General features: G+C 52.5%; 1 protein-coding gene across 1 annotated transcript; it reads left to right on the forward strand.

Annotated features, from left to right (window-relative positions):
* Positions 1-317: 317 nt before the first annotated feature.
* KCNK18 (potassium two pore domain channel subfamily K member 18) lies at positions 318-9,738 on the forward strand. Its single transcript, XM_010987218.3, has 3 exons — positions 318-537; positions 2,850-2,978; positions 8,939-9,738. The coding sequence occupies exons 1-3, from the start codon at positions 318-320 to the stop codon at positions 9,736-9,738; spliced, it is 1,149 nt and encodes a 382-aa protein (XP_010985520.3).
* Positions 9,739-11,256: the final 1,518 nt, after the last annotated feature.

The following is an 11,256-nucleotide window of genomic DNA, read 5'->3' on the forward strand; positions in this document are numbered from 1 at the left end:
CACAAACCACCACATGGTCCTCCCAAAGCACTCGCAGGGCAGCTCCCAGGCTGGCCCGGCTGCTGGGCACCCATCAGTCTGGTGGATCAATAGCAATTTGGGGTACTAGTCGGGGCACTGTCTGAGAAACTTGCAGGAAATGAACGCAGAGAGTGCCGGCTGCTTCTCAAGTCCTTGGGAGAAGGGCAGGGAAGGGCAGGCACTATCCACTTAGCACTGGAGCCCAGCCATTCTCGGGCACTCCCTCTCCTCCTGCTGGTGGGGCCTCGATGCTCCCACCTCTTCCAGCAGCTCCTGCCTTGCCCACTCCTGGGAGGATGGAGGCTGCGGGGCCACCCCAGACTAGGAGGTGCTGCTGGGAGGCCCTGGAGAAGCTCTTGCCTCACCTCTGCTTCCTCTGCTCTCTGGTGACCTATGCACTGCTGGGTGCCGTGCTCTTCTCAGTCATTGAAGGCAGCCAGGACCTGGGGGCAGAAGACCCGGAGTTTGAGGAGTTCTTGGAGAAGCTCTGTGACATCTTGAAATGCAACAGAACAGGTAGGTGGCTCACCTGGGCAGGACAGGCCCTTTCTCTGTGGATGGAGGCAGCCCCCCTAGAGCAGGACTGCCTTGCAGGGCTCTGGTCTAGGAGCCCTCTGCTTGAATCCTCCCCATTCCTGAGTGACCTTAGGCAAGTGATTTCTCTCTGAGCCTCCATTTTCCCCTCTGTAAAATGGGGGAGAATAATGTATGGCCATTCCGGGTTGCTGTAAAGAATGTAGGAAAAGCACTGGGCACCCAGTAGGTCTCTGGAAAGACCAGCTTCCTCTCCTTTTGCCTCAGCTCCCAGCCCCACCCAGCCCAGCAGGGTCTGGGGAGGAAGTGTTGCTGGAGATTTGATGAGGTGGGGTGGGTTCGATGGGTGACCAGATCTGGGGCTAGGGGTTCTTAGGCTGGTCCTCAAAACTTACTGCACCACCCCCATGATTTCGTTCACAGAGACCAGAATTCAAGGAACAATCCAGATTGAGCTAGGACCCCCAAGATAGCAGCTTGTTCTTCCACTTCTTGTTTTTAAGTCTTTTTTTTGTCGTGGGACTCAGAGAAGAACCTGGGTCCTTGTTCTAGTCCCAGTTACTCTCCCAGTTTGTGATCTGGGGCAGAGCAGTTGCCCTCTCTGGGTCTCAGTCTGTCAGCGAGCAGAAGTCCCACCATCTCAGGCCTGCCAATCACAGGGACCCTGTGGGCATAATAGACATGAAGCCTCTAGGAAGGATTTTTATAAATGTCCTTATTGCTTTTCATTTGTATTTGTCACTTTATTCTGTTGTGTCCCCTAATCTTGCAAAGATGTCCTCAACAGAGCAAGATAACATACTAGAGATTAAATAAATGAATAAAAGATAACAGAAAGACAGACTCTAAAAGTCAGGGGAAGAGCAGGGTCCCTCCCTTGGTATGACAGGTCCTCAGCCAGGCTGTTAATAACTCCTCTGAGCTTACTGTGGGAGGTCCTTTTAGTAGGGGCTGACCAGAGGCTGGTGACAGGCGACAGAGTCTCCCCTTGGTGGGGGGTCCTACTCCTTCTCTCTGCATCTATGCCAGACAGACACACACCGACTCATCTGACCCAGCAGATGCCACCTGCCACTGGACACTGTTTTCCAAACCTGGCCACGTATCAGAATTGCCCAAGGAGCTTGTCTGAAATGCACGTTCCCAGGCTCTTCCCCCAAACCACTTAACTAAGATCTCTGAGGCTGGGCTGGGAACCTTATTTTTAAAAAGTTTCCTGGGTGATTCTGATGCTCAGAATAGTATGGGAAAACAGAGCAAAATGTCTATTTTGTACCAATTTTCGCTGGAGATTAAAATGCAGACCCTGTGCCAAATGCTTTTCACACACCATCTCACTTAATCCTCATACCAACCCAACGGGGTGGGTATGAATGTCTCCCTTTTACAGATTAGGAAACTGAGGCCCTGAGAGTTAAGTGACTTGTCCAAGGTCACCCACTAGAAAGTGGAGCCAGGGATTCAACCCCAGGCATTTAGATTCCAAAGCCAGAGCTTTTCACTACCATGTCATGCTGCCTCCCTGATGGGGAAACTGAGGCTCAGAAAGAAGCCTCTTGTCCACAGCTCCTAGTCAGGGTCAGAGCTGAGTCTAGAGTGCAGGTGTCTGGACTCCCAGGTTGGTGCCCATTCAAATGAATGTGACGTCCTGGTGTGTGCCAGGCTCTATGACATCCTCTTACAACTGAACCCACTGGCTGGTGGCTTCTAGGATCCCCAGATCCACTGACTGCTAGGCCGAGGAACCATTTGGGAACCTCCCTGAGAAACCAGGGCCTGCAGACCTGCCTCTGCCAAGGCTTTCCAGACATCGTCAGGGAGCCGCCCCAGTATGATCACCAAGCTCCATCAGGCTGAATGGTCTCCAGGAGTGGGTACAGTTTGCAATCATGCAACTACTTGCATTTTATTAAAGATTTTATTCTTTCTGTTTTCAAGATCCCAGGGAAAGAGACAGAGCAGAAGTTAGTAGGCCCTTTTGCAAGGCTCAGCAAGTTCAGAAAGGCTGCATAGCAATTCTATGGCTGAGCTCAGGCTGGACCCCCGAGGACCTCTTTCTTGGGGGCTCATCACTCGTAGTTTGCTGTAGTGGCCTCCTAATCTCTGCAGGTACTGGAGCAGGACCTAAACTACAGAGACATTTAAGAGGGCTCTGAGAGCCTTCACTTTGTGTTGATGAGGACCACAAGGCAGTGGGCATGCCAGTCCCTGAGGAAGACTCCTTCACCTGGGCGGGAGGGACCTATTTTAAAGAGTGGAAACTTCCCTCTCACACTGGTCGTCTCTTTCTTGAGTTGAGGAAAGCAGGAAACGGGATCTTGGGAAACTGCTGCAGAAGGCGAAGCCCCAGTGGTTTAGCAGGTCTGCAGACTGGTCCTTCCTGAGCTCACTCTTTTTCTGCTGCACAGTGATCAGCACAGTGGGTAAGTCCAAGGCCAAGGGCAGGCCTGCCAGAGAGAGCTGGGAATGGGGGATGGGGGCCCTTGGTGAGGATGCTAGAATGTTCAATTCATTTTGTGTAAGAAACATTTGTGGAGTGCCTACCCTGTGCTCAGGGAGACAGCAGCGAGCAGGGCTGCCACTGGCACATTTGTGCCAATTAGGAAAGAATGCTCTTCCTTCGGGTGGGTGCAGCCCTGCGTCTGGGCGGAGGGAGGCCGGAGCGAACAGGGTGTGGGCTGTGTTTCAGATTCTTCTTGTCCCCTGGCGAGTAGTGCTCGTGTACAAAACACAACCTGCCTTGTACCTGCCTGCCTGTGTTTCTGGACTGGGCAGCAACCAAATGTGGTCAGTGTGATGTGCTCAGGGTGTTACGGGAGCACAGCTGCTCCAGGCTTAGGGATGGTCCCAGAGGCAGGACTTAAGTGGTGAGCGCATTTGAAAGGGTCCCTTAGGGAATGAAGCCATGCTGTGTCGGAGAAGGAGAGAAGTCACCAGGCTGGGGGAAGGGGGCCGCTTGGGACTGAGAGGACAGCATGGCAAGGGCCCAATAGCAAAAGGAATGCCAGGCTTTGTAAGGAGGTGAAGTTTGGGTGAAGAGGGGTGAGAGAGGAGGGGCTGGACCACGGGCAGGCCCTGTGAGCCAGGCTAAAGCAGTTGGGTTCATACTGAGGGCGGGCGGGGCATCCAAAGGGTTTTAAGCTCATCACTCCAGAAAGATCCCTCCAGCCGCAGTGTGGAGGTGGACCAGAGAGGGTAAGACTGGCAGCAGAAAGACCAGTAGGGAGATTTCTGCAAGGGTCTAGTGGGAGATGATGATGGCCTAAAACAGGAAATGGTCATAAGGATGGAGAAGAGGGGTGGATTGAGGGAGGACTTTGGAGGCAGCAGGTCTGCAGCAGGTAGATTTGAAGAGCTGGGGTGGGTGGGACTGGCCAGTTTAGGGGAGGGTGGTGAGGATGCTGGATCTGGAGATGGAGGTGATGATTCAGGTCAAAGTTGAGATGGTCATGTGCCTTTAACTGGAAACACCCAGCCTTGTTGGAAATGTGGGTGTGGGGCTCTGGGTGGAGCTAGGGAGTGGGTTTCAGACTCAGCATGTTAATGGCAATCGACTCTGCGGGAGTGGAGGAAGGCGTGGTGTAGAGAGGGAGGATGCTAACTGGAGCCGGGAGCACCAGCAATGAGGCAAGGGAGGAGGGGGAGCTGCAGTGGTAACAAGAGCTAACCGTTGTCTGCAGATACCTTGCTAAGCTGCCTCCTTTACTGGCCAGAGTGAATCGGGTCAGGGGGCCCGAGCCCAGAGAGGGGATGTCAGGGTCAAAGGTCATGCTGTGAGTGGAACTGGTGCCCACGATAGACATGGAGGCTCTGAGTCCAGTGCTCTCTCCCCAAAGTAGGCTGCCAGCTTTTCAGGGGCTTGGGGTGCTGTGGTGTCCCTGCCCACCCCTGCAAGGAAAGCCTGGCTGTGCCTGGGAAGCAGGGGCCACTCAGATACCTGTGTCCAGTTGGAGTGGACGGCAGTGCCCAGGAAGGAAGGCACTTGGACAGAGGAAGGAGCTGGCCTCCCCCTGATCCCTGCATGTGCTTTAATTTGTGTCTCTAGCTCCAAGCAAAGGAAAGACTCCTTCCCTGTGAGCCATCATCCTAGGGCAGGCGGGCGCTTCCAGGGCCCGGGGCAGCGGGGAGGGTGAGGGGCAGAGCCGCCCCACTGCAGGGACTATCTGCTTGTTTAAAGATGGGTTCTGTGACTGTCCCATTCAGCAGCGAGCTTGGGCTCTGGGACAGACGTCGTTGCCAGCAAAGCAGAAGCAGGGCACAGCTGGCCTTTTCAGGGACCTCACAGCTCGAGGGAACGCTTTGAGGGAGCAACCATTACAGGGGAGCAGCAACTGTAGGGAAGAGACTGGAAGCAAAGGGGCTGAGGGTATGGGGGTTAATTTGTTTTTTCTCAAGAATGAGAGGAGACTGATCTAAGGCAGCGTCTTGGACTAGATGATTCTTGGTGGTGGGGGCTGTCTTGTGCGGATTGTAGGATGTTTAGAATCATTCCCTGGCTCCACCCCCAGATACACCTGCCTTTTCCCCTGTTGCCTGCTCCGGTTGCAACGGCCAAAAATGTCTCTAGACGTTGCCCACTGTCCTTTGGGGGAGCAAAATTGCCCCTGTTGAGAGTCACTGATCTAATGCAACGGTTATCAAAGTGTGGTCCCTGGACCAGTGGTGTGAACATCACCTGAGAACTTGTTAGAAATGCGAAATAATTCTCAGACCACACCCTAGACCTACTGGGTCAGAAACTATGGATGTGGGGCCTGCAATTTGTGTTTTCACCAGTTCTCCAGGTGATTCTGATGCACACGGATGTCTGAGAAGCACTGACCTGGGATAAGGATTCTCAGGCCCGGCCGTACATCAGAATCACCTGGATATCTTTTACCTCCCCTCATGCCTGGACCCCACACCAATCAAGTCAGACTTGCTAGGGACAGGCCCAGGCATCTGTATTTTTCAGAGCCCTCCAGGTGATTCTAATGGGAGTCCAGGCTAGGAACCATTGATCTAATGGAAATGCATCAGCTTGGTTTAAATTTCAAGAAAATGATGCTGCTCCTCATGTTATAAGTCTATTAGGACATGCCATCCAGTAATTACAACTGGAAGAGGATGTAGGGAAGGTTCTGAACTGCCTGTCATCAGTCGTGGTCCTGCTGGTAATGCTGCTTCCTGCCCTGCAGCTCTGGGTCACCTGAAATGCACCTGACCTTGATGCTGAAAAAGGGACTCCCAATGGGTGTGAGGTTAGTCAATGCCCAGGCACTTCCCATCAGGTCAGCCTGCTGGCACTAGGAAGTGAAGTGCATGGGCTAAGTGGAGTGGACTAATGGACTTGGAATATATGCGTGGGTTATAAGAAATAACAGGATTCTCCATTATGCGTTTCAGCATTCAGTAATTGGGATAGTCAATGCATTTCCTTGGTAGGGACCGTGTCCTCTCAGAGACTTGCTTCCTTGATGCGTTTTCGAGAATGTGGCATATCTTTTGGATTGTAAACATGTTCCACCCAGAGGCAGCCCCCAAAACTTTGCTTATAGTCCACTAAACCCACCTTTGCCAAGGAGAGCGTGCGTGGGGGGGGGGGACTGGGCGAGAGGCGCGCACCCTTGTCAGCTGTGAGCTGTGTGACCCCAGACGAGTCACCTGACTTACTGTTCCTTGTCCATTAAACACAGTAATAATGGTGGTTGTCAGCATGAGAGGTTCTGCTCTGCAGGGAATTCTGACTCTAAAGGGCACTTTGCTCCATAAATCCTGTAAGAAATATAATACTCTTTTCTTTAAATAAAATAAATCTTACCCTGGAACCCTGTCCTGGAGGCTGGGGGGTTTCCACTGGGGAACTTCTCCTGACTTTCCTAGGGGTGCATGAGAACTGGGGGCTTATGCAACATCTGGAAAGCTGGGGGGCCTTGTGGCTACTACTGACATCCCTAAGGACTGCCGGCCCTGGGGGGGCCCATGGCCAGCTTGGGCATGGCCACCTTTGCTGACACCTGGGGCTGGACTCCTTTGAGACTCCTTGGCTAAACTGACCCACTCCCTGGTGTGTCTGGGGAAGCCGTGGTTTTAGCACTTCAGGTCTCATGGTCTGGGAAACGCTTCAGTCCTGGGCACATCGGGCACTTGGTCACCTTATCCAGGGCCCCCCTCTGCCCCCCACCTCCTCCCTCTCCCTGAGGCCCCACCCCTATCTGTGGTTCTGGGGTTTCACTGAAGCCTAGCTGAGAAGCTGTCAGAGGTCACTTCTGCAACGTCCTCTCCCTGAGCTGAGGGCAGGAGCTGCTGGAGACTGTCAGGGGACAGGGAAGGGAAACCAAGGCAGCGGAAAGGCTGGGCATCCTCCTTGCAAGCCTGCCCCATGGAACACACCCGGGTTTCTGACGGGAGGTTTAGTCATGGTGGGCTCACTCCTGACTCTTGTGCTGTTGGGTCCTGCTGGACAGGTGGGGAGCTGAGTTCAAGGCTTTGCTTCCCTCTCGACTAGGGGCTCCCAGGTGGGGCCTGACCTCTGCCTGTTCCTCATTGTACCACAACCCCACCCACGAGAGCCTGCCAGAGAGTAGTTGCTGAATAAATGCGAATCCAGGTGGATGCCTTTGTTCTAATCATTAATGGGACAGTCCTGTTAATTTTGCATCTCCATCTATAATTGCATTCTCATTAGGGTGCTTATTTGATTCCTCTCTGCCTCCCCCAGGAAACCAGAAGCTCAGTGAGGTTGGATCCCATAATTACTCTGCTCACCACTGTGCCTCAGTGCATGCAGTAAGCGCTCAAATGCACAGACAATAATGCACATAGACTTCACCGCCCCAGCCATCACATGGTGCCTCATAGAAGCAGCCCAGGAGGCATGGAGTTCTCTGGGATGGATGCAAACTGAAGTGACCCATGGAGGCCACTGGTGAGGGTGGGTGGCCTGGTGAGGGTGGGTGGCCTGACCTCCTGCACAGGCCTGGAAGGTAGAGCCTGAGGCCAGAGTTTGCCAAGGAAGCTGCAGCCCTGGAGGAGGTTGGGGCCCAGCCAGCCCAGGAATTGCCTTCCAGTTAATTTACATAATTGGGCTGGGGTTTTCTGTGTTAATCATCCTCTAAGACACCAAAAATTAAACACAGGCATTAAATACAAAAGTGCCTCCCTCTTTGTTGAAGGTGCTAAGCTTGCCCACTCCAGAAGATCCAATGAGTTGCGCTGGAGGGGTTGACAGTCCTTTGCTCCTGCCCCTCTGGAGACACGAGGGTGGGGCTCGGGTGATGGAAGGAGGGGGCTCCTGAAGAATATGGAGGCCTCAGCACCTCCCCTCGCACCTTTGCTCGGCTGACCTGTTCTAGATGGTTGGGGGGGTCCCACCCGCTCAGTGCTCCTGACCCAGTGGAGGGAGCTGGCTTGGTAGCGGGATGGCTCCAGGGGGTTGACCCCTAACTCCACACATATGCTCTTGGCTATGTCTCTTTGCTTCTCTGAGCCTCAGTTTCCCCATCTGTGATGATAACAATGCCTACCTGTGAAGGTGGTTGATACCCAGCCCCCAGTATCCACAGCTATTGTTAGAATGAGGACACGACCCCCCGAAGGACACGCCCCCTGTGTGGGAGGCGCTGGTCAACATACAAAGCAGGGATTGTCATCCCCAGTTTCCCAATAAGAAACCTGAAGATGTGAGCAGTTGAGTAACTTCCTAGTAAATGGCAGAGCTGGGACTGGAACCAAAGACCTCAGGTGCTGGGGTCCTCACCACTTCACTCATTTCTGAACATGTTTTCTCATTCACTAAACCACAAACAGCTCTGAGGGTGATTGAATTTTGCTCACCTTCCATCTTTCTACCATCCCAAATGCCATGTACGTTGCTGTACAGGCCACTGGCACATAATACTTGCCTACAAGTAGAAATGAACATAGAAGCCCAGACTTCCCAGGGAGGACAAGGGTGGCTTCTTCAAAACCAGTGCCTTCATGGAGGATGATGGAGGCAGAGCCATCACACCCTCCCACCTGCGCTCAGCGTGTTCCTCCAGGTGAGCGGGCCCATCCTCTCCCAGATGCTCAGAAATGAAAATGTAAAATGAGAGGCAGACAGCTCACTCCCAAACATGAGCTTGTCCCTGCCAAGGACATTTCAGGTCAAAGATCTGGACATGACTTGTTCCTTATCCTAAAGAGAAGCCTGGTTTCACCTCCTGCTCCTCCGCCACCAAAGCAGACCTAACGTCAGACAAGCATACGATTGTCTTAAGATGATTATTTTAAAACTCATTGTGTAAAAATGTCATGCCAAGAAAGGGAAATGGCAGAAGGTCTCTTTAAAGCTTTTTTTTTGGGGGGGGGGTGGGGCTCAGCAGGAAGAGCAAACAGTCCCGGGCTCTGTCCTCTTTTTCAGGTTACAGCCACGTCTACCCTGTCACCAGGCTCGGCAGGTACCTGTGCATGCTCTATGCACTCTTTGGCATCCCCTTGATGTTCTTGGTCCTCACGGACATGGGCGACATCCTGGCAACCATCTTATCCACCTCTTACAATCAATTCCGAAAACTCTCTTTCCTCCCTGCTCCCCGCCCCAAATGGTGCCCCCGACTGCCCTGCAAAAGAAGGTCTGACGCCAAGCCCGAGGATGAAGCCGTCCCACGGATTGTCATCAATGCCCCAGAGGTCCCGGGCCCCAAAGCTGGCAGGCGTCCCTCAGCCTCCAGCAGCAACATGGAACTGTTTGAGAGACTTCTAGCTCGAGAGAAAGAGAACAGGCTGCAAGTGCCTCCTGGGGCCATGGGGAAGAGCAGCTCGTGTCCCGAGCTGATGTCCGGGATGCTTTCCTCCTCCATCATCAGCAACCTGGACGAGGTGGGGCGGCAGGTGGAGAGTCTGGACCTCCCGCTCCCCATCATTGTCCTCGTTGTCTTCGCCTACATTTCCTGTGCGGCCGCCATCCTCCCTGTCTGGGAGACGCGGATGGACTTTGAGAACGCCTTCTATTTCTGCTTTGTCACGCTGACCACCATTGGGTTTGGGGACACTGTGTTAGAACACCCGCACTTCTTCTTATTCTTCTCCATCTATATTATTGTTGGGATGGAGATTGTGTACATTGCTTTCAAGTTGGTGCAAAACAGGTTGATTCACATGTACAAAAATCTCATGCTGTTCTTTGCAAAAGGGAAGTTTTGCCACCCTTTTAAAAAGTGAAGACTCCACCATCTCCTGTGTGACAACACCGGCCACGCTGGTTATCTTGCCTTGTCTTTGGGGGCAGTGTAGTTAGAGTTGGTGGCACTGCAGCCTGTCACCTGGGACCTCAGAAACAAATCCTGTATGATGACTGATTTCAGCCCTGCAGAAGTGTGGCCAATGTCCTTCCTACTGGGACATTAAACAAACATGATCACCATCCTCCATACTCCACTTAATTGCCCTGTCTTCATTTTTCAAAAGCCCCTCCAAATGTAGATAAAACACCTTATAGATGTCACTGGATTTCCTGCAATGTAAAAAAAAAAATACCTTTGTTTTTGCAATTTGTACTTTTTCAGCTAAATTAAAATCTTCCCGAGCTGCTCCCCATTTATCTTTGATGGAACAGAACTACTCTGAGCCACTTCCTTTTCTTGAACGCCTGCACGAATGGGGCAAGGTCAGTCCAGTCCCCGCCCTTGTAAATTACACTGACAACACTGAGTGGAATAGTCACCTGTGTTCACAGGGGGCCTGCATATTTCCTGATTGCCAGGTTCGGCGTAGACCAGGGATCTCAGCAAGCAGCACTGATCGGCACCTCCTGACTGAGTCGGCCTGTGAAAGTGTTGATACCTATGTGAATGGGTTGGTACGAGAAAGAGCTGGCACTCATTCCGTGGGTACGCTCCTGAGCTGGCATGTGTGGCAGAGCCACAGGTGCCTAGGTGACATCCTTGAAGTCACAGTAGCCCAGTTTATGTGCAGCAAAGCCCCTCAGACCCAAAGGTAATCAAGACTGGCCACTCAGATGACAGCACATGATCAGAAGGAAGGGCTATTCAAAGTTTCGCTAAGCAAACATTCATGGAGTGCTTGCTGTTTTCCAGGCTCAGAGAGGATCCTAAAGACAATCAGGTACATCCTGAGAACTATGGAGGTAATTACAGGTGGTGTTGAATCTCTCAGACACAGACACTCCCTCCTCGAGGCAGTAGAAAGTCCTGTTCAAAGGCAAACATGGAGTTTGTCAGGGATACATATTATGCAAATTAAGGGTCACATCGTTTGCTTATTTCATTTGCTAGTGGGTATTCTCCTGTGGTTCTGGGGAGGTGGCCAGCCATACCTCCCTGCTCCTCATTTCTCGCCTCTCTGCCCCATGCACCCCGTATTCCCTCCACTTTGAGCTTTTCACTCCTGCACCCTTGGGCAGGAATGTATGTTCATTCCTCCAGGCCTTTGCTTTGTGGTTCTCAACCTTGCCTGTCCACTGATACCTGGGGGCTTCAAAGAGTGCCCGTGTTTCCCCCTCCCCTTGAGACTCGGACGTCATTGGTCGGGGGTGCCACCTGGGCTTTTTAAAAGGTCCCCAGTTGATCCCAGTGTGTGGTCAGAGTTGAGAACCTTGCATGAGCTGCTCTCAGCATGAATGCCCTCCTCCTTTCTAGAATCGATGAAGATTTAACTTCATGCTTCAGCCCACATGTCCCCTCCTCTGGATAGTGTCCTCTGACTCCTGGAAGTGGTCAC

Source organism: Camelus dromedarius, chromosome 8 (genome assembly GCF_036321535.1).
Source record: "Camelus dromedarius isolate mCamDro1 chromosome 8, mCamDro1.pat, whole genome shotgun sequence".
In the NCBI taxonomy this organism is placed as follows: Eukaryota; Metazoa; Chordata; class Mammalia; order Artiodactyla; family Camelidae; genus Camelus; species Camelus dromedarius.

Coding starts and splice junctions, on each gene's coding strand:
- KCNK18 (XM_010987218.3), top strand. CDS start 318: ATGGAGGCTGCGGGGCCACCCCAGACTAGGAGGTGCTGCTGGGAGGCC. Junction 538..2,849: donor CTTGAAATGCAACAGAACAG/GTAGGTGGCTCA, acceptor CTCTTTCTTGAG/TTGAGGAAAGCAGGAAACGG. Junction 2,979..8,938: donor CACAGTGATCAGCACAGTGG/GTAAGTCCAAGG, acceptor CCTCTTTTTCAG/GTTACAGCCACGTCTACCCT.